At 44.4% G+C, this 23,644-nt stretch overlaps 1 protein-coding gene across 1 annotated transcript in view; it reads right to left on the bottom strand.

The window, feature by feature from the left end:
- Window positions 1-14,453: 14,453 nt before the first annotated feature.
- The window catches only part of LOC117757608 (filamin-C-like), a 32,240-nt gene continuing 23,049 nt past the window's right edge, over window positions 14,454-23,644 (bottom strand). Inside the window, 17 exon segments of the mRNA XM_034578889.1 lie at window positions 14,454-14,750; window positions 14,829-15,035; window positions 16,071-16,286; window positions 16,373-16,549; window positions 16,746-16,878; window positions 17,621-17,736; window positions 17,982-18,119; window positions 18,231-18,500; window positions 18,866-19,108; window positions 19,230-19,352; window positions 19,539-19,691; window positions 19,784-19,987; window positions 20,568-20,729; window positions 21,110-21,283; window positions 21,355-21,483; window positions 21,603-21,743; window positions 23,319-23,418. Coding sequence (XP_034434780.1) covers window positions 14,563-14,750; window positions 14,829-15,035; window positions 16,071-16,286; window positions 16,373-16,549; window positions 16,746-16,878; window positions 17,621-17,736; window positions 17,982-18,119; window positions 18,231-18,500; window positions 18,866-19,108; window positions 19,230-19,352; window positions 19,539-19,691; window positions 19,784-19,987; window positions 20,568-20,729; window positions 21,110-21,283; window positions 21,355-21,483; window positions 21,603-21,743; window positions 23,319-23,418 — 2,874 coding nt within the window. The 3' untranslated portion in view covers window positions 14,454-14,562.

Here is a 23,644-nt window from a genome sequence, read left to right as displayed (position 1 = left end):
GCTGCGGCTGGAGGTCTGCGGAGGTACCGGGAGGTACCGGGAGGTACCGGGGGTCAGAGAGCAGCGGGACACCGGCAGCACATCCAGGGGGGGAGGAGACACAGAACCGGAAAACAAATGGAACTAAAGCACCGAGTTCCTCCGGGAGAAAATCTACTTTACGCACGAAATCGATGCGTAAAACCGGAGAAGAGGTTCAAGACGGATTCTCAGAAACTTCAGGTCCGGGTCTCAGGTAGAACCCGGATCCTGCAGCAGCAAGTTCCGGATGATCCGGATCCGCACCGGGTCACGGTGCTGCCACAAACCCGCTGCAGGCTCGCTGCCCCCGGTTCTGAACCGAACTGAACCGAACTGAACCGATCCGAACCTCAGCAGGAGAAGATGTTCAGCTGGAAAGACGAGGAGTCTGAGGAGGTGTGATCACACTCAGGTGCTGCTGGAGAGAGAGAGAGAGACTGGGAGGGGGGTGGGGGGGGAACAGAGATAGAGAGACACCTCTGCTCTCTCTCTCTCTGGTAAGGGGGCGTGTCTGTATCTGTCTCCTTTACACGTGCAAAAACTTGTTTCTCTTTGTGACCAGTTTATATAATAGTAATTATTATTATTACAATAATGATGACAATAGGTTTGAGTGCAGCTTCCTGTTTATGGAGGTGTGGGGGGGTCACAGGTAAAAGTCACCTCTTGTCATCATCAGCTGATGATGACGTCATAACGAGCCAATTAAGACCTGAGGAGTTAATTACAGTAACACACCTGTGACCTCTGACCTCTGGAGAGCGTCTCCTCATTCTATGCCAGTGACTGAGGTCAGTCTGTTTGACCTTTGACCTGTGGGTCACCACCTCCCTCATTATCAGCCAATTAGAGACTGAGAGGGAGGGGTTGACTAACCTGTTCATGTAAATTCAGTTCCTCTCATCTGTGTGTGTGTGTGTGTGTGTGTGTCTGTGTGTGTGTGTGTGTGTGTGTGTGTGTGTGTGTGTGTGTGTGTGTGTGTGTGTGTGTGTGTGTGTGTGTGTGTGTAAACAAACACACTCCTCACACTCTGTTAACTCTACAGGGAGTCATCACTCAAACACACAAACACACAAACACAAACACACGCTCACTCAGCATTGATCTGAGCTCCTCTGGTTCTTTTTGTTCAGTGATTTAGGAGCAGAGTGAGACCTCCTGCCTCTGACTGATGGAGACAATAAACACATCCCCACTGTGTGTGTGCGTGTGTGTGCGTGTGCGTGTGTGTGTGTGTGTGCGTGTTCTGGTCAGTTGTAAACAAAAGAACCAATCACTGACATAGTTTGTGAGACTGTTTTACTCTTACTGTTGACCCACCCCTTGTTACCATGGTAACCAGATGTTGGGATGTGTCACGGCCTGGTCACACATTCATGAATGAAAGTCTAACCGTGACCTTCTACATAACATCATCATCATCTTCATCATCACCTTCATCAGCATCATCATCATCTTCACCATTATCACCATCATCATCATCACCTTCATCATCATCATCATCATGATCTTCATCATCATCTTCATCAGGAGGAGACTGTTTCTTCCAGATTAATATTCATGTCCTGAGCGAAGACGTTTATCAGAATCTTCATCAAACAGGAAAATGTTGAACACCCAACCTTTCACAACCAATCAGCAGAGAAGCTTTTACTCTGAAGCTTTGAACACCAGATGTCAGGTGATTGGTGTGAAGGTCACAGAGATGTTCACATCCAAATCTGCCTCTGGCTCTGATTGGCTGAATGTTTGGAGCTCGGCATATCAAAGGGAATCAAATGCTTAAGTAAATGGAAAAAACTGAACGAAGCCTCAGGACGAACCTGGACCAGGCTTTGATCTTCACATCATCTGACCTTCGTCACGACTCACTTCTCATGTCTATGAGAAAAACATCTGTGTTCCAGACTCGGTGAGGAAGAGGAGGAGGAGGAAGAGCGAACTCTGAGTGTAAACATTGTAATTATCTTGTTTGAGAAGTTTCTTCCACCTGTGACCCCAGATCAAATTTAAGATAAAAAGACATAAGTTGAGATAAGATAAGTTAAGTAAAGAAGAGATAAGTTAAGTAAAGAAGACATAAGTTAAGTAAAGAAGAGGTAAGTTAAGTAAAGAAGACATAAGTTAAGTAAAGAAGAGATAAGTTAAGTTAAGTAAAGAAGAGATAAGTTAAGTAAAGAAGAGGTAAGTTAAGAAGACATAAGTTAAGTAAAGAAGAGATAAGTTAAGTAAAGAAGAGGTAAGTTAAGTAAAGAAGACATAAGTTAAGTAAAGAAGAGATAAGTTAAGTAAAGAAGAGATAAGTTAAGTAAAGAAGAGATAAGTTAAGTTAAGAAGAGATAAGTTAAGTTAAGTAAAGAAGAGATAAGTTAAGTTAAGAAGAGATAAGTAAAGAAGAGTTAAGTAAAGAAGAGATAAGTTAAGTTAAGTAAAGAAGAGATAAGTTAAGTAAAGAAGAGATAAGTTAAGTTAAGTAAAGAAGAGATAAGTTAAGTAAAGAAGAGATAAGTTAAGTAAAGAAGAGATAAGTTAAGTTAAGAAGAGATAAGTTAAGTTAAGAAGAGATAAGTTAAGTAAAGAAGAGATAAGTTAAGTTAAGAAGAGAAGTTAAGTAAAGAAGAGATAAGTTAAGTAAAGAAGAGTTAAGTTAAGTAAAGAAGAGATAAGTTAAGTAAAGAAGAGATAAGTTAAGTAAAGAAGAGATAAGTTAAGTAAAGAAGAGATAAGTTAAGTTAAGTAAAGAAGAGATAAGTTAAGTAAAGAAGAGATAAGTTAAGTTAAGAAGAGATAAGTTAAGTTAAGAAGAGATAAGTAAAGTAAAGAAGAGATAAGTTAAGTAAAGTTAAGAAGAGATAAGTAAAGTAAAGAAGAGATAAGTTAAGTAAAGAAGAGTTAAGTTAAGTAAAGAAGAGATAAGTTAAGTAAAGAAGAGATAAGTTAAGTTAAGAAGAGATAAGTTAAGTAAAGAAGAGATAAGTTAAGTTAAGTAAAGAAGAGATAAGTTAAGTTAAGTAAAGAAGAGATAAGTTAAGTAAAGAAGAGATAAGTTAAGTTAAGAAGAGATAAGTTAAGTTAAGGCTTCTCCAGGTGAGACAGCTCTGTGTTGGAGGAAGGTGACGCGAAGTTAGAGAGAAAAGATTGAGCGAGAGCTGCTGCAACAGACGCCCACTAGGGGGCGCCACCACAGTGTTCGTGTCTGTTCGTAACTTCCTCAGAGAACGACCGCCACAGGTTTTTTTCCCAGAAGGCCGTGGGACACATCTCGACTCATCCAGAGTTTTTTAAATTCCCAACAGACTCTGCTGCTGACGGAACAAACCTTCAGAATAAAAGCAGCAGCTTCAGTCGAGTCGATTTTCAAAAAGAAGCTAAGGTGTGAACTGAGCCCCTCCCCCTCACCCCCCAACTTCCCATCAGCCCCTGGGGCCGGCGGCGGCTCGAGCTGCAGAGCTGCTGCTTCCTAACCCACAGAATCCTGAGCAGAAACGCAAATATGTTTTATTTTCACTGACACTTATTATTGAATCTATTTTCTTCTTCACAACAACAACACAGACGGGGCTCACGATTGGTCCGTTCACTTTTTATTCTCCTCCCCCTCGCGCTCGTCAACCACGAGACGCAAACCTCTTTGATTCAAGGAAACAATCAAGATTTTTATGAACTAAAATCTGAACGTTTCCTCACGAATCAAAAACAAACAGCACAGAAATATCAAATAAAAGAAACATCAAATAATAAAATTATCAGATAATAAATTAATGAAACGATAAAAGGCTAAAGATGAAGTTAGAAAAAAAGTACAATCGTCGCAGAGACGAGGAAACAAACCATTTGCTGCCAGTAGAGGTCGCTGTGTTCACGAGTCAGAAACTAAAACCCTCTCAGTTTTAATCTTCGTCATCACATGATCTGAAAACATATAGATAGATATTAAACAGATATTAAAATACAAAGACAACATCATGATGGTCTCACTAGCAACATCAGCACCTTCAGGCTCAGTACTCTACAGTACTCTACAGTACTACAGTACTCTACAGAACTAAAGTACTCCACAGTACTACAGTACTCTACAGTACTACAGTACTCCACAGTACTACAGTACTCCAAAGTACTCCACAAATCAGGCAGCCATCATTTGTCAGCTAGACGGCGGCGGCGTAGATTTCTGCTTGGAATCTGTGATACGTCGTGTCGCAGCCTGCATCTCTGAGAGGAAGAGGAGGAAGATGAAGGAGGAATGACAGGATGGAGGCGTCGCCGTGGTTACTGCCAGCTTCCTGTTAAACAGCTGGACCGATCTTAAGTTAATGAAGACGACGATTCACTGAAACATGATGAAGAGTCGGATCATATTCAAGACTTGACTCAACTCATGACTTGGACCCGGACGTGTCTCATGACATTGTCTCTTTACAAACTTTGTGTGGACGGACAATCTGAAGGTGGACGGACACTCTGGAGGTGGAGGGACACTCTGAAGGTGGACGGACACAGTGGAGGTGGAGGGACACTCTGAAGGTGGACGGACACAATGGAGGTGGAGGGACACTCTGAAGGTGGACGGACACAGTGGAGGTGGAGGGACAATCTGAAGGTGGACGGACACTCTGGAGGTGGAGGGACACTCTGAAGGTGGACGGACACTCTGGAGGTGGAGGGACACTCTGAAGGTGGACGGACACAGTGGAGGTGGAGGGACACTCTGAAGGTGGACGGACACAATGGAGGTGGACTTGTGTCCACAGTTTCCTCAGACACCATCAGTCCTTCACGCCTCATCATGTCTTTGATCTGCAGTAACAAAGCTCCGCCCTCGTGCTTTGTCTTGTGTGAAGGACATGTCCTTCAGCCAGAGGACGCCCGTCCCCCTCAGGAGGATTCTGTGCAGTAGAGCTGGCGATGCGTTCAGGTGCTTCTCATTTTCGTCTGTCCTCAAACTAAACCAACATTTATACAAAATGATTTTATTTATAATTCACAATAATTATAATGAAACATTAAATCAACTGTTTGTTTCTAAAGAAAAACAAAGGTCACGTTTCCACATGTTTATACAAGTTACTTTACATCAAGTTACTTTACATCAAGTTACTTTACATCAAGTTACTTTACATCAAGTTACTTTACATCAAGTTACTTTGTGTATTTTAAAGCTATAAATATGTTGTGATGTCATTGGTTGTTGAGTGTACTGTAGACTCATAGAGGCGATGGTTTCTTCTTCTTCTTCTTCTTCTTCTTCTTCTTCTTCTTCTTCTTCTTCTTCAGGTGATGGTGAACACTCGTCTCTGCAGCAGCTTCATAGTCGTCATGACGATGCTTTTCCTCGTTAGTCTCAGGTTGACTCCACCTGTGGATTTAACGATGGACGTTTCGAAGCTTCTGATTGGCTTCTGAGTTGTTTTTATCTCGGTCACATGACGAGGGAACAGAGAATGTTCACTTCACCACAAACGTCCTCAGAGGACTTTTCTTCTTCTATGGATCAATAAGAGGTCAAAGGTCAGAGCTGCAGAGAGCTGCAGAGCTGTAAATGACCTCGACACACACACACACACACACACACACACACACACACACACACACAGTAAATCAACATGTGATGGGTAATGAAGTGCAGCTTAGCTCCTCAGGCTCTGATTGGCTGCCTGAACGTCTCTGAGCATCGAGAACAAGCGTCACACTATTAATCTGACTTCCTGTCAGGTGACATCACAACATCCGATGTTTATTTCATGAAGCAAATTCTAATCTTGTATCATTCGTTCTTTTTATATTCAATTAGAAAAACAAAATCAGAAAAAATTAAAAAACAAGTCATTATTTTGTTACTAATTTTTATAACTGAAACCAAAAAACGAAAAACGGTTTGTTTTTCCTAGTTCGGATTTTTTGCTCAGATTGAAACTAGGAAATGAATTTGATTTATATAAAAACAGACCAACTGTGTTTGTGTTTTATTTCTGCTGCAGCTCTGAGATGAAACGACATTAAATGTCCTCTCCCCCCCCCCCCTCTCTCTGCCCCGCCTCCCCCTCTCTCTCTTTCTATTTATAGAGTCATGAGAGAAAAGATTGTTTTCTAACATGGTCATAAAGGAAGGGGGGGGGGGGGGGGGGTTGTAAGTGTGTGTGTATATGTGTGAGTGTGTGTAAGTGGGTGAGTGTGAGTGTGTAAGTTTGTGTGTTAAAAATAAACTCTGAAGGTAAATCTCATCCATTATTCATCCTGACGATTATTAACGTAATAAAAAATAAATTATGTCGCTGCTTCCAGTAATTTTTAATAATTCACGCAACAAAAGCAGCGACAGGACTTTCACTGGTGCATTATGGGTAAAATGGCTGCGATGATAAATTCTATCAAGCTGAAAAATACGTTGTCAGAGTGTGGTGAGATATGTACTGTACATAAAAATGTGTAGTATTCTCTTACATGGTTTGCAGTTTTCACTTCTATGGAATTGGATATATCAGTGTTTTATATCATGACAAAGGTAAAATTGCATAACCACTATGTTAATGTTTGATATTTGTAATGTAAAATTGTATGATTGTATGTATTTTAACTTTTGATATTTGTAATGTAACGTATGTTTTAAATGTTTGATATTTGTGTGTATGTTTTAAATGTGGACCCCACTAAAAGTAGCTCTGTCTTAGGGTAGAGCTAATGGGGATCTTCTAAATAAACAAATAAACAAATGTGACGTTAGCAACCATCTGTCTCTGTTGAAAATCTCAGAATCAGAATCAGAATCAGAAGTATTTATCTGATCATAAATTGATTCATTGACTCTGATCATGTTATTGAGTATTGATTAATCATGACTCAATAATCAGATCAGTTAAACCTCCTTATATCACATTCTATGTTTCCTCTGTGTTTCCTGTAGGTCTCTTTCCTGTTTCCTCTATGTTTCCTCTGTGTTTCCTCTGTGTTTCCTCTGTGTTTCCTCTGTGTTTCCTCTGTGTTTCCTGTAGGTCTCTTTCCTGTTTCCTCTATGTTTCCTCTGTGTTTCCTCTGTGTTTTCTCTGTGTTTCCTCTGTGTTTCCTCTGTGTTTCCTCCATGTTTCCTGTATGTTTACTCTGTGTTTCCTCCATATTTCCTTCCTGTTTCCTTCCTGTTTCCTCTATGTTTCCTCCGTGTTTCCTCTATGTTTCCTCCATGTTTCCTGTATGTTTCCTTCCTGTTTCCTGTATGTTTACTCTGTGTTTCCTCCATGTTTCCTTCCTGTTTCCTTCCTGTTTCCTCTATGTTTCCTCTATGTTTCCTCCGTGTTTCCTCCATGTTTCCTGTATGTTTCCTGTATGTTTACTCTGTGTTTCCTCCATGTTTCCTCCATGTTTCCTTCCTGTTTCCTCTATGTTTCCTGTATGTTTACTCTGTGTTTCCTCCATATTTCCTTCCTGTTTCCTTCCTGTTTCCTCTATGTTTCCTCCGTGTTTCCTCCGTGTTTCCTCCATGTTTCCTGTATGTTTCCTGTATGTTTACTCTGTGTTTCCTCCATGTTTCCTTCCTGTTTCCTCTATGTTTCCTCCGTGTTTCCTCTGTGTTTCCTGTTGGATGAGAACATTCAAGAAGACTTCCCTTAGCTTGAGGTGGTTGTGTTGTTGTTTGTTAAGCGTTTGGCAAATGTTCTTCAGAGTTTTAAAGCCAACGAGCAGATCTCCAAGTCCTCTACCTTGTGGGAGACGGTGAGGTCTCTGAGAAGGTCCAGATGTCCTCGAGGAGACGTCCAAGGAGTTAGGAGTCCTTGAGGATGTTCCAGGTCCTCATGTAGACTTTAATGGATCATTGTTAAAGATGTAGACGTTTCTTGTCAGTAGTTTGATCGTAAAGATCCTCGAGGAGTTTTTCAAAAACACTTTTACATCTTTCAGTCGAGGTTTGAAGACATGAAGAGAAACTCTGATGGAGATTTGAAGGTTCTTGATGAAGTTCCTCAGACTGAAACTTGTGTCCCAGAGATAAACCTGGCGTCTCCTTCTCAGCACTTGTGTGTCCCCGTCCTGTTGTCTCCTGGTGAAGGAGGGACGTGGCTGCAGGAGACAGAAGCTAATGATCATAAATATGTTGGGAATCGGCTCCGCTGCTGCTGCTAAGGTCAGAACATTAATCTGTGACAGGATGCTGCAGAGTCAGACCTGTCCTCCGTCCTCTGTGTCCCTGTGGACCAGCGGGTGTGTCGTTGCAGCACTGCGACACACAGCCTCACACCTGAATGATTCCATCTCTGTGCTGCTGCTTTTAATCTTTATTCATGATTTATTTTTCCTGAAGTCTGAACATTTTTCATTGTTAGAGGAACAAACAGCAGCAGCGGCTCAGGACAGCGCCCCCTGCAGGTTCAGTTTATTTCCTCAGGAAACAGTCATCCAGACAAACTTATCAAGGATGTGTTTGTGTGTTCGTCCAATAGAAACCTGCCGAGAAAAACACACACAAATGATACACAACACACTACACACTACACACAATACACTACACACAACACACTACACACTACACACAATACACTACACACAATACACTACACACTACACACTACACACAATACACTACACACAATACACTACACACTACACACTACACACAATACACTACACACAATACACTACACACTACACACTACACACTACGCACAATACCCTACACACAATACCCTACACACAATACACTACACACTACACACAATACACTACACACAATACACTACACACTACACACAATACACTACACACAATACACTACACACTACGCACAATACCCTACACACAATACACTACACACTACACACTACACACAATACACTACACACTACACACAATACACTACACACTACACACAATACACTACACACAATACACTACACACTACGCACAATACCCTACACACAATACACTACACACTACACACTACACACAATAGACTACACACTACACACAATACACTACACACTACACACAATACACTACACACTACACACAATACACTACACACTACGCACAATACCCTACACACAATACACTACACACTACACACAATACACTACACACAATACACTACACACTACACACAATACACTACACACTACACACTACACACAATACACTACACACAATACACTACACACTACGCACAATACCCTACACACAATACACTACACACTACACACAATACACTACACACTACACACTACACACAATACACTACACACAATACACTACACACTACACACTACACACTACACACAATACACTACACACAATACACTACACACAATACACTACACACTACACACTACGCACAATACCCTACACACTACACACTACACACTACACACAATACACTACACACAATACACTACACACAATACACTACACACAATACACTACACACAATACCCTACACACTACACACTACACACTACACACTACGCACAATACCCTACACACAATACACTACACACAATACACTACACACAATACACTACACACTACACACTACACACTACACACAATACACTACACACTACACACAATACACTACACACAATACACTACACACTACACACTATGCACAATACCCTACACACAATACCCTACACACAATACCCTACACACAATACACTACACACTACACACTACACACAATACACTACACACAATACCCTACACACAATACACTACACACTACACACTACACACAATACACTACACACAATACACTACACACTACACACTACACACTACACACAATACACTACACACTACACACTACACACAATACACTACACACTACACACTACACACAATACACTACACACAATACCCTACACACAATACACTACACACTACACACTACACACAATACACTACACACAATACACTACACACTACACACTACACACTACACACAATACCCTACACACAATACACTACACACAACACATTACACACTACGCACAATACCCTACACACAATACACTACACACTACACACAATACACTACACACAATACACTACACACTACACACTACACAACACACAATACACTACACACAATACACTACACACAATACACTACACACTACACACTATGCACAATACCCTACACACAATACCCTACACACAATACCCTACACACAATACACTACACACTACACACAATACACTACACACAATACACTACACACTACACACTATGCACAATACCCTACACACAATACACTACACACTACACACTACACACAATACACTACACACTACACACTATACACTACGCACAATACCCTACACACAATACACTACACACTATACACTACACACAATACACTACACACTACGCACAATACACTACACACAATACACTACACACAATACACTACACACTACTCACTACTCACTATAAAAAATATAAAAAAATGTCCTTTCACATTTATTCACATGACTTTAAAAATCAAAATATGTATTCAGGACTTTTTTTAATACAATGATTTATTCCTTAAATTATGATTTTGTTCTTGGATTCTTATAAAATATGAGCAATAACTTTCTCTCTGTAGATTTTATTATGAAACTATGACTTTACTTCCTGTTGGTGTGTTTTCTCTTTGACTGATGATGAAACATGTTGAGTTCTTCTTCTTCTGCTGCTTCATTGAACATCAGTCGTCTTCGTCACTAACATGATGAAGACGAAGTCCCAGCCTCCGGCTCTTCAGACTCTATCTATAGAAACGTCTTTATTCTCCCACGTAGATAATGAAGTTCTGTCAACCGTTAATATTCACATTCATGTCAACGTCTCATCTTCAGCCTCAGTTCAAACCTCTTCATAGAGAATCTGATCTTTCTCCTCAGGAGACGATATTCATCAAACAAGAAAATATAAAAACTCTTATTTTATCAAATAAAAAACAAGCAGCTGTGATAAATTATCATTTATCATGAATCCTGTTTTTACGTCTCAGGACGTTTTCTCTCTGAGAGTCTGAAGCTTCATGTTTGCTCCATAGTTTAGGACAAAAGAAATTTGTGTGGCAGACGTGCGTCCTGTCGTCATCACCTACGTGGGCGGAGTCTACCTATACTTGACTCTGATTGGTTTCTAGACGGCGTCTGACGTGGGCGTGTTGTATGAATGAACGTCCTCTTGGTTCAAACATTATATCGTCGGAGGTGAAGACTGCAGCTGCTTCCTCTTCTTCCTCTTCCTCTTCCTCTTCTTCTTCTTCTTCTTCTTCTTCTTCTTCAACTGTTTAATTCTGTCTCTACTTCCTGTGATTGGTCCAAAAGTCCAAACTGTCCAACAAAGTGTTTTCACTGCAAACCAACAGAACCAGGTTCAGTTGGATCCAGACCCAGAACTCCTCCTCTGCTCTGAGGAACCTTTCACACCTGATGTTCAGGTTCACACTGAACTGACGAGTCTGAAGCTCTGAACCCAACCAGGTGTGAACGAGTCCTGACTCCTCCCTCACGCTGGGACATTTATTTATTCTGCGTCCAATCAGCGGCGCTCTCAGCAACCGTCGATGTCACGTTCATCAGTTTAATCTCCAGGTGGAGGCGAGACGTCGTCAACAACAGAGAGCAGGCTGTCGTCATGACAACATCATGCTGCAGGTTACTGACTCTGCCACAGGGGGGCGCTGATATTCAGTGCCATTGGCTCCTGTTAACGACCAATCAACATCCAGTTCCTCTACTGCTTCATGTTTACACATGTTTTTAACGTGGTCACAATCACGTGATGAATTATTACAGGAAGATGTCACCTCCAACATCGTCATGGCAACAATTAGCTCAGACAGATGTGTGTGCATATGAATATGTAATATGTGTGTAACAGTAACTGATCATGTGACGTCTCCGGGATTTTAAATCTGATGCTCACATCAGGAGCAGGAGCAACATCTAGCTCCTCCTCTAAAGTTAGCTCCTCCTCCTCCATTAATTACATCAATGATGCTCAGATTAAAGGAGGAGGAGGAGGAGGAGGAAGATAAGGAGGAGGAAGAGGAAGAGGAGGAGGAGGAGGAGGAAGAGGGGGAGGAGTAGCAGGAAGAGGAGGAAGAGGAGGAAGACAAGGAGGAGGAAGAGGAGGAGGGGGAGGGGGAGGAGGAGGAGGAGGAGGAAGAGGAGGAAGATAAGGAGGAGGAAGAGGAAGAGGAGGAGGAGGAAGAGGGGGAGGAGTAGCAGGAAGAGGAGGAAGAGGAGGAAGACAAGGAGGAGGAAGAGGAGGAGGGGGAGGGGGAGGAGGAGGAGGAGGAGGAAGAGGAGGAAGATAAGGAGGAGGAAGAGGAAGAGGAGGAGGAGGAGGAGGAAGAGGGGGAGGAGTAGCAGGAAGAGGAGGAAGAGGAGGAAGACAAGGAGGAGGAAGAGGAGGAGGGGGAGGAGGAGGAGGAGGAGGAAGAGGGGGAGGAGTAGCAGGAAGAGGAGGAAGAGGAGGAAGACAAGGAGGAGGAAGAGGGGGAGGGGGAGGAGGAGGAGGAAGAGGAGGAAGAGAAGGAGGAGGAAGAGGAGGAGGAGGAAGAGGGGGAGGAGGAGGAAGAGGAAGAGGAAGAGGAGGAGGAGGAGGAAGAGAAGGAGAAGGAGGAGGAGGAGGAAGAGGAAGAGGAGGAGGAGGAGGAGGAACAGAAGGAAGAGGAAGAGGAAGAGAAGTAGCAGGAAGAGGAGGAAGAGAAGGAGGAGGAGGAGGAGGAGGAACAGAAGGAAGAGGAGGAGGAGGAGGAAGAGGGGGAGGAGGAGGAGGAAGAGGAAGAGGAGGAGGAAGAGGAAGAGGAGGAGGAAGAGGGGGAGGAGGAGAGACGTCCTGACAACAGACATGAGACAAACTGAGACATGAGACATGTCCACTGTCTTCTCTTCTCTTCTCTGTTTGTTTTCTTCTGTTTCTTGTTTCTAAAGTTTTTTATTCGATTATCTTTGAAACATACCATAACATTAAAAATCTAAAGGTTTCTTCTTCTTGATTGAACCTTCATGTGAGTGAATATCTGCTGCCTCCTGCTGGATCCTGCTGGTTACTGCAGCTCCCCCCTCAGTGTCTGAAGGAGAAGGTCGTTCCTTCCTGGGGGGGGGGGGGGGGTTACACTGTTCAACCAGTTCAGCTCCCAGTAGAACCACATGCTCCACCACTATGGACTGAACTTTAATATTCACTGAACTTTACTCATTTGTAAAAAAAGTCCATTCACTGTACATATTCTGACACATAATTTATCAAACCTAACCCTATTTCTTCATAAGTACTGCATGCTACTTATGTGTTGTCTTCTGCTGCTGTAACATTGCAGGACTAATTAAGGACTTGTTATCTATCTTATCTTATTTATCAATTTGACTTTATAATGTATAATTTCTTTTTCTTATGAATTTGTTGAATCGTTTTGTGTCTGGAAGTTATTTGTTGTTGCTCGGCGACTTTACGTCAAATCTGTCGACGTTAAATCAACCTGAGATATAATGTTGATCATAAATGTAAATACAACGTATCTCAGATTTACGTTTATCCATTCTACACTAAATATAAATGTTGATATAAGAATCTGAGTGTAGCAGCTTTAACTTGCAAGAAGGTGTTTATCATAAAAAACGTAATTTTAGTTATGTAATTAATAACTAATATGATATTATTGTCAGCAGCAGAACACAAACTCATCTAAATAAAAAGTGACCAGAAATTATTGGAGAATGAGACATAACCGAGCTCTGCTGTCAGCTGACCTGTCCTAAACAGTCCTGTGTTCTGATTGGACGACCAGATGTGTCATCATTGTTCTCGTACCTCCTGTGTACTTTGTGTGTTACTGGAGTATTCCACTAGAGGGCACACCATGGAGGTCCAATCTGCCTCTACACTGCCCCCTGCTGTTCATGTGCATTTTGCAAATTGTGGACACCTATCATTAATGCTACGTTATTAAGGAGACGTGAGACAGATGTGTCGTTAAAAATCAGTTTCTCTCCGACCTAAGGAAACAACAACACTCTGTGGTTAACGCCTGAAGTCTTAAAACTGAAAAACCTGAAAACAAATTGTTAGAATTCATCCGTCAAACAACACGTGAGTTTTCATGAACTAGAGAAACGAGTTGGTTTGACGAGCAGCAGAACTTTAATTCTTCCTGAAAACTGAACAAATCAAACTCATTCATATAAAATCACTAGAAAATTTCTTCACTCTGTAAATACGATGTTTTCATCATTCACACATTAAAGCGACTTCTCATGTGGTAAAAAACAAAAATCTGTTTCTCAAAGATTCTCCTCCACAATAAGACCATTTCTGTCAAAGAAAAAAACCGTCAGAGAATAAATAAAGGATCCGGTTGTTTGAAGCTAACGCAGGTTCTCGTTGTTCACGCCAACACCAACCGGAGCTGCTGATTCATAATGACAACGTAGCCATAGAGACAGTTAAGGCAAAACTGTTGCCTTAGCAACAGTAAACAGGACAGTGTAAATGAGTGTGAGACAGTCTCAGTGCATCGTGGACGTTGTGAGACGGACGTGGCGAGTCCAGGTTCAGGGGACGGTGACGTGGAACGGGCTCCCGGGGACGTTCTCGTCCCCCCACTTGACGATGAGGATGTAGCTGCCCTGTTCTTTGACCGTGTATGTGACGTTGTACGTCCTGTTGCCCATGTGTTTGACGTACACCTCCTCACACGGCGTCTTCGGTCCGTGGACACCGACCATCAGCATGTTGGTTCCTGCAGAGACAAAGACGCCAACGTAGCGTGAACAGTTCTTACTGGTTTTTTTGCTCCCTGTTAATTTCCTGCCCTCACCTGCTTTAGTGCAGTCGACCGTGAACGCGTTCTTCTGACCGACGAAGGCCTTCGATAGGCCGGCTCCTCTGGACACGACCTTAGTGGCGTCTGAGGAGAATTTGGGTATAGAGGCGAAGGCCCCGCCCATCATTGACGACTTGGTGACGGTTTCCACGAGAACGGACGACATCTCATGAAGACTGTGGCCGCCGGACAGACGAGGTCCTGAAGAAACATTTAAAGAAACGTGAGCAGAATTCAAATGTTTAAAAACTATCACATGACATCAGAAGAACCTGGAGGAGGTTCTGTGGTTCCTCAGGTTCTCAAGGTCGTGTGAAAAGTTCTGCAGGTTCCTGATGTTAAATTCTTTTTGGACGATTTTGTGAATTTAGCAGCAATTAATTTGAGTTGAGTTTTAAATAGAGTGATACACGCTGCGTTCAGGTACACGCTGCGTTCAGGTACACGCTGCGTTCAGGTACACGCTGCCTTCAGGTACACGCTGCGTTCAGGTACACGCTGCCTTCAGGTACACGCTGCCTTCAGGTACACGCTGCCTTCAGGTACACGCTGCCTTCAGGTACACGCTGCGTTCAGGTACACGCTGCGTTCAGGTACACGCTGCGTTCAGGTACACGCTGCGTTCAGGTACACGCTGCGTTCAGGTACACGCTGCCTTCAGGTACACGCTGCCTTCAGGTACACGCTGCGTTCAGGTACACGCTGCCTTCAGGTACACGCTGCCTTCAGGTACACGCTGCCTTCAGGTACACGCTGCGTTCAGGTACACGCTGCGTTCAGGTACACGCTGCGTTCAGGTACACGCTGCGTTCAGGTACACGCTGCGTTCAGGTACACGCTGCGTTCAGGTACACGCTGCGTTCAGGTACACGCTGCTTTCAGATACACGCTGCGTTCAGGTACACGCTGCGTTCAGGTACACGCTGCGTTCAGGTACACGCTGCGTTCAGGTACACGCTGCGTTCAGGTACACGCTGCTTTCAGATACATGCTGCGTTCAGGTACACGCTGCGTTCAGGTACACGCTGCGTTCAGGTACACGCTGCGTTCAGGTACACGCTGCGTTCAGGTACACGCTGCGTTCAGGTACACGCTGCGTCCAGGTACACGCTGCGTTCAGGTACACGCTGCGTTCAGGTACACGCTGCGTTCAGGTACATGCTGCGTTCAGGTACACGCTGTGTTCATATGTCAGTTTCAGGCCGTCAGTGTGGTGTTGAAGGTTCATTGATCCACCTGAGACTTTGGCCTTGAAGGGACTTCCGACCACGTGACCACCTCCATACTTGATGGAGATCAGGTAGTTCCCGGGGGCCATGGGTGTGTATGAGACCTTGTAGCCCTCAGCACATTCCTGACAGTCCATCTTCACTTTGGACGGTCCGTCCACGGTCACCGACAGAGCTCCTGAGCCGGCGTTACAGGTGTTCACGATAAACTCTGACGCCACACCTGAAGGAGGAAACCAACACACGTTAAATATTCTTAACCAGATAATCCAAGGTTTTAAAATGAAGGAGGTTAAGGATGAAGTTTACCTGTGATTCCTCCCTCCAGTCCCGGTCCGAAGGCTGACACCATACCAGGATCTCCGACCTGTCCTGGTTCTCCCACTCGGATCTTGAAAGGGCTGCCGGGGACGTGGCTGCCGCTAAAACGAACATCGATGGAGTGAACGCCGTTTTCTCTCGGGACGAACCTGATGGCGTGTTGATCTGTAGAAACAAAGATTTACTGTTTTAGACTGAAGACAGTTCTTCACACTAATTATTACATGTCAGAGGTTATTTTACAGCAGTAAAAAGTTTTCAGGATCAGATATAGAGTTTTGTGTCATCTGCGTAGAGATGAACATGAGTGGACTCAGACTGGAGCCTTGTGGAACTCCAGGTGTATTTTAAAAGGTTTCACCACTGTCCAGCTCGGTGATGTAACACTCCTCCACGGCTCCTGACGGCGAGTGGATCTTAGCATCGATCAGACCTCTGGCTCCGTTCAGCTGCACAGAGAACGAAGCTTCCTGTCCCGTCTTCAGACCCATTTCCTGTCAAACGGAGACCAACACAATCTTTGACATGTGAGTGGGAAACAGATTTAATCAAAACACTGACTTTGTTTCTAGTTTCTGTGTCTTCATCACTCTGAGAAAATGTTTTTATAAAGTAATTGATGACGTTAACCTTTAAAGATCTGTCCTTACTCTGAGCGAACAGATTATATCTGTATCTATATGAATAATATCTGTATAAAGGAATCAGTGTAAATGTAACTGGAGTAAACGAAGATGGACACAACATGAATGAAAGATGTATTTGACAATAAATATCCTCTATAGCCACAAAAATAAATTGTTAGCTTTAAATATTTCTCCTGAATTTATTTTCTACAAAAGAATAAAATGAATTTGTAGATGATGTAGATTATTTTTCTATATTTGAATGAAATATAAATAGTATGAGACCTCGTGTAATAATTGTTTTGTAGTTTGAGCTTGTGTGAGTTTTCCCTTCCACCTCATGAATCTTTAATTCTTTGAAGCTGTTTCATAGTTTATCAGCCTTTTAATATTTAGATGAAGCACGTTAACATTTCGCTGAATAAATAAAGTTTGTGTGAATGTGGTGAAAATATACAAAAAGTTTTAATCGTCAGAGGTTAATTAAAGTTAAAAGATGAAGGTCGAGCAGATTCATTTACACACAAAATCTATTCATACAAAATCTAAAAGTGGTGATTTAAAATAGCAGCTGACACATCAGAGGTTTGATGGTTGAGAGGTGTCTCACCTGCAGGCTGGTGATGGTGAGGCGGCGAGCGTCGTCCGACAAAGTGGCGACGGGGACGATGAACGGAGAATCTGGGATGTGTTCGTCATTGAATTTAACAGAAACCTCATAATCACCTGGAGAAACAAGAGAAAAGTGTTGATAACTTTTATATCGTTATTTAAGATCCGACTCTTCTGTGTTAACGACATAAAACCAATGGAACCTTTGCGAACTAACACCTCCCTGTCAACTGGCTGCTTCCCGAACTCTCTGATAAAGATATAATACGCGACTGTGGAGAACTGATATTAGTAGTTTGATTGATTTTCAGAGAAGATTCAGATGAACTGAAGTGACGAGTGTTTGACTTGATTCTCACCAGGTTCCTGAACCACGTAGGCGACGCCACAGGATCCGTCCTTCCTGTCTTCAAACGTGATCTCAGCTTTACTGGGTCCTTCAACAGCGATGGACAAACCTCCAGCTCCGGCTTCTCTGGTCCAGATACTGAACTCAGCTGAAACACATTTCACATCCATCTTTACGTTTGGGACATTATTTTACCACATAAACAGAAACCATTAACACCACTAACTCATGAATAGAAGACCAGATGTTTCCAGCTCACCTGGGATCCCGGCCACTCCTCGGTCCAGTCCGGTTCCTCCTGCTCGGACCTTGTGGGCCCCTCCCTCTCCCAGGGGCCCCACAGTGAACTGGAAGGGGCTCCCGGGAACGTGTTGGCCCCGGTATTTAACACTAACGGTGTGAGGGCCCATCTCCTGAGGGATGAACCGGACGCTGTAGGTGCTGTCCTCTCCTCTAATGATCTCCGCCTCCTCCGTCTTTCCTCCGGGACTCGTCACCTGAGCCGTCATTTCCTGGTTACCTGCCTCACCTGACGGGGGAGGAGCCAGAGAGAGAGCCACGGGTCAGAAGACGTTAAAGACGACAGCTCTCCTTCTTAATAATAATAAACTTCATAAAGCACCTTTCATCGATAAAATGCAGCTCAAAGTGTTTTACAATAAAACCAAAGACATGTTAGCAACGAGACAAAATATCAAAAATGGTAAAAGGTATAAAAATAATTGAAAAAACAAGGTGAGATAAAAGAAAAGTACAAGATAGAATAAAAATAGGGAATTAAATATAAAAATCACAAATGTGTACAAAAATACAGACAGACACACACACACACACACACACACACACACACACACACACACACACACACACACACACACACACACACACACACACCGTCCTGCAGTGGCGGTCTGTTGCCGCTGAACCCGCTCAGACTCTCTCGTCCCAGGAAGTCTCCGAACACTTCCCTGAAGGGATCTCCGACCTGCGTGCTCTCCTCCACGCGGACCTCCCTCTTCGTCTCGCCTCCTCGGGTTTTGCTGATCTCCGTCCTCTCGGTGCGAGTGTACGTGTGACTGCTGCGGGTGAACGTCCGCGTCAGATGCTCCTGGTTCGACACCATCTGAAACCAGTTCCCTGTGACCAGCAGGAGGCAGCAGCGAGGACATGAGGGACAAACAGAAGGAGGTGAAGAGGAAGAAGAGGAGGAGCGGACAGGTGACAGACAGGAAGAGGAGGCGATGATGTCACAGCTCACCTGGTATTTTCAGGTTGAGGTCACAGGTGCTGCCGACGGTGGCAATGGAGGGCGCCTGACGTTTCCTGGTGATGCTCTCCTTCATCCGCCCCTCGCCAAACATCTTCACTGTGAACGGACTTCCTGTCGGGACAGTTCACACTTCACCCGTCAATCAAAGTTCTCATGTCGGGAAAATAAACAATTTCAAACTGAATCTGAGAGGAAATATTAAAATGAAGAAAAGTTTGAACAAATAAAAAAGATGAGTTAAAACCAAGCTTCTGACACGGGTACGTTTCCATGGAGACGTCATTGATGCGTCTGTACCTGGAACGTGTTGATCAGCGAACTTGATGTTGATGATGTAGTTTCCAGGTTCGGTGGGACAGTAGGTGACTTTACAGGTTCCGTCCTCCACGTCCTCACAGTTAATGTCCACTTTACTGGGACCCTCGATGGACAGACCCAGACCTCCGTAACCTGAGAGACACAGAGGAAGACGACCGAAAGCTCCAGTGAACCTTGGACCGGTGGATGTGAGCAAACATCTGGAACACGTATTAAATGGTCACCTGCGTTCCTGGTGTCCACGATGAACTCGGACACCTCGAAGGTGTGTCCCTCCAGCAGCCCCTGACCCAAGACCTTCACCTTACTGGCGTCTCCGATCTCAGACTGACCCACCATGATCTTAAAGGGACTGTTGGTCACATGTTTCCCGTTCTTCTTCACGCTGACCACATGTTCGCCCACTTCCTTTGGCGTGAACGAGATCCCTGCAGAGAAGAACTTACTTTAGGAATCAAACGCAGGATGAGTCTCCGACAGTTTCTATTGTTTAGAATGAGCACAGTTAGCATGTGTGTATGTTTCGTTGTTTGTCACGGCTGAGTCCAGAGCTCCGTCTTTAGATTTTCTTTCGATCGTGATTTTGTGTGTGCGCTTCAGTCTCGTGACCTTTTATTGGCATTGGTGGGCGTTTACGATGCTAATTGGGAAAAACTGACGTGGTTTCAACCTACGAACACATGGAATTCATCAATATAAGAACATATGTGCGAACAAGTCTGCGGTTTAAGAACACCTCATGAATCTGACGTAGAGTTTTCTTAGAAAACTTCTTAAGAATAAATTTAAGGAAATTCGAAAGAAGATATTGGTGAATGAGGCCCAGCAACGTTAGCCTAACCCGAACGTTTCACGCCTGAAACAACGAAAGGAAGTTTACAACACTTTTGTGATTTCAGAGCTGAGTCGTGTCCTGACGGGAACGGGGGATTATCTGGACACATACATATACGTCGTAGTCTCGGGCTTTTCGTGACTACATCCTGGAGCACGAGCAGGAAAACTGACCGATGTGTCTGTTCGGAAGCCTCTTCAGCAAACACGGCTCCTCGCTTCCAGACGGCGCTCTGATGGTCGCCGTCAGACTGGTCAGGTCCGTCTCCGTGATCTTCAAGGAAACGTCTGTTGCCGTGCCAACGTTGAGCTGAGAAGTCCTCATAGAGTCGTCGCCTGTTGATCAAATACAGTTTATACAGATGTTTCCGTTTCATCACTGATTAAATCTAATTTCTCTATTAGATTTTAGTTTGTAGAAGAATTTATAAAGAAATAAAACCGAACCCTGAGGAACTCCACAATACGACTGAACACAGATTCTTCAGTTTGGGTTCAGGATCCAAACTGAGCTCATTGATCAGATCAGGTATCGAACAGACGTGTTGTTGCATTGAGCTGATTTTGATCTTTTTTTTCAAAATAAAAGTGTTTTAATGTGATAAGAGTGAGAAGCTTTTATTTTGAAACCTTACACAAAAGAACCTCTGAAAATGCTACAAGCACAAAATAAAGTTGATTAATTAGTGAAGTTTGTAAAAGAGAAGTGTTCTAACCGGTGATCTTGGCGGTGAAGGGACTGCCGGGGATGTGTTTGTCGTCAAACTTGACGATGATGTTGTAGTCGCCAGGTGCGGTCGGCAGGTAGGACACGGTGCACGTCCCGTCTTTGTTGTCTTTACAGCTGATCTCAGCTTTAGACGGACCCTCCACCGCCAGAGAGAGACCCCCTGCAGAGACACACTTCGTACATTCAGTCCAACGTTTCTCCTTCAAACAGACTCCGTTAATGTGACGTCACCTTCGCCGGCGTCTTTAGTGACGATCGTGAACGTAGACGGTCGGTTCACGGTGCCGTGGCTCAGACCGGGGCCGTACGCTGTCACATGACCACTGTTGATGGCATCAACGTAGAACTGAAGAGGACTTCCTGTGAAAACACCAGAACGAACACGAAGGATTTCATTCAAACTAAAACACGACAGAGCTGAAGTCTGTTTTCATCCGGAGACAGAAACGGACTCTTTGACCCTCGTGTGTGTTTCTTACCGGGGATGTGGTTTCCGTCGTATTTAATTTCCATCTCGTGCAGACCTCGTTCAGTTGGCGAGTATTTCACAGTGACGGTTCCGTCCTTGTTGTCGGTGATGTGAGGACAGGCGGTTCGACCAGACGGCATTCGCACCTCACCTAATTAATAACAATTTAAAAAACAACAGTTCCATCATCGTTGTTTTGTTAATAACATTCAATAAAAACTTTATTAGTTCCTGTTTTAAAAGTTTAGGGTCAAATTTTTCACTTTCTTCTCATCGTTAAATCCAACATGTCGACCTGATCGAGTCCAAACTGATACTTTCTGTTACCAGGAGACAAATTAACATGAACAAATAGAGAATAAATAAAAGCCTGCAGCTCGCTTCACTTCACTGCTGCTCGCTTCACTTCACTGTACTGCAGCTCGCTTCACTTCGCTGCAGCTCGCTTCACTTCGCTGCTGCTCGCTTCACTTCACTGTACTGCAGCTCGCTTCACTTCCCTGCAGCTCGCTTCACTTCGCTGCAGCTCGCTTCACTTCCCTGCAGCTCGCTTCACTTCGCTGCTGCTCGCTTCACTTCGCTGCTGCTCGCTTCACTTCGCTGCTGCTCGCTTCACTTCCCTGCAGCTCGCTTCACTTCCCTGCAGCTCGCTTCACTTCCCTGCTGCTCGCTTCACTTCGCTGCTGCTCGCTTCACTTCGCTGCTGCTCGCTTCACTTCCCTGCAGCTCGCTTCACTTCCCTGCTGCTCGCTTCACTTCGCTGCAGCTCGCTTCACTTCCCTGCTGCTCGCTTCACTTCCCTGCAGCTCGCTTCACTTCGCAGCAGCTCGCTTCACTTCCCTGCTGCTCGCTTCACTTCGCTGCAGCTCGCTTCACTTCCCTGCTGCTCGCTTCACTTCCCTGCTGCTCGCTTCACTTCGCTGCAGCTCGCTTCACTTCCCTGCAGCTCGCTTCACTTCCCTGCTGCTCGCTTCACTTCCCTGCAGCTCGCTTCACTTCGCTGCAGCTCGCTTCACTTCCCTGCTGCTCGCTTCACTTCGCTGCAGCTCGCTTCACTTCCCTGCTGCTCGCTTCACTTCGCTGCAGCTCGCTTCACTTCCCTGCAGCTCGCTTCACTTCCCTGCAGCTCGCTTCACTTCCCTGCTGCTCGCTTCACTTCCCTGCAGCTCGCTTCACTTCGCTGCTGCTCGCTTCACTTCGCTGCAGCTCGCTTCACTTCCCTGCAGCTCGCTTCACTTCCCTGCTGCTCGCTTCACTTCCCTGCAGCTCGCTTCACTTCCCTGCTGCTCGCTTCACTTCGCTGCAGCTCGCTTCACTTCCCTGCAGCTCGCTTCACTTCCCTGCTGCTCGCTTCACTTCACTGCAGCTCGCTTCACTTCCCTGCTGCTCGCTTCACTTCGCTGCAGCTCGCTTCACTTTACTGTACTGCTGCTCGCTTCACTTCGCCGCAGCTCGCTTCACTTCGCCGCAGCTCGCTTCACTTCACTTCGCTGCTGCTCGCTTCACTTCGCTGCTGCTCGCTTCACTTCGCCGCAGCTCGCTTCACTTCGCCGCAGCTCGCTTCACTTCACTTCGCTGCTGCTCGCTTCACTTCGCCGCTGCTCGCTTCACTTCGCCGCAGCTCGCTTCACTTCGCCGCAGCTCGCTTCACTTCACTTCGCTGCTGCTCGCTTCACTTCGCTGCTGCTCGCTTCACTCTCCATTAAACGAGGTTGAAGAGTCTCACCTGTGATTTCTCCTTTCTGCACCGTGAAGGGAATGACGAGACTGAAGGGGCGGAGCACCGGCTCCATCCCGTCCACGGGGCTGATGGGATCATCGGTCGCCTGCAAACCAGAAACAGAGGACGGGATGGGGGGGGGGGGGGGGGGGAGTTATTGTCACCATGCTCTTGTATACTATACAGTATAAACTGTGTAGTAGTACAGTTTAATATAATGTAGTAAAATATACCGTTTAGAATAGTAAAGTACAGAGTACAGTATAATATACTGTATAGAATAGTAAAGTACAGAGTACAGTATAATGTAATGTATAGAATAGTAAAGTACA

The sequence above is a fragment of the Hippoglossus hippoglossus genome, chromosome 23 (genome assembly GCF_009819705.1).
Source record: "Hippoglossus hippoglossus isolate fHipHip1 chromosome 23, fHipHip1.pri, whole genome shotgun sequence".
In the NCBI taxonomy this organism is placed as follows: domain Eukaryota; kingdom Metazoa; phylum Chordata; class Actinopteri; order Pleuronectiformes; family Pleuronectidae; genus Hippoglossus; species Hippoglossus hippoglossus.
Note: the sequence above shows the minus strand (reverse complement) of the source record. Positions and strands in the feature narration are given on the sequence as shown.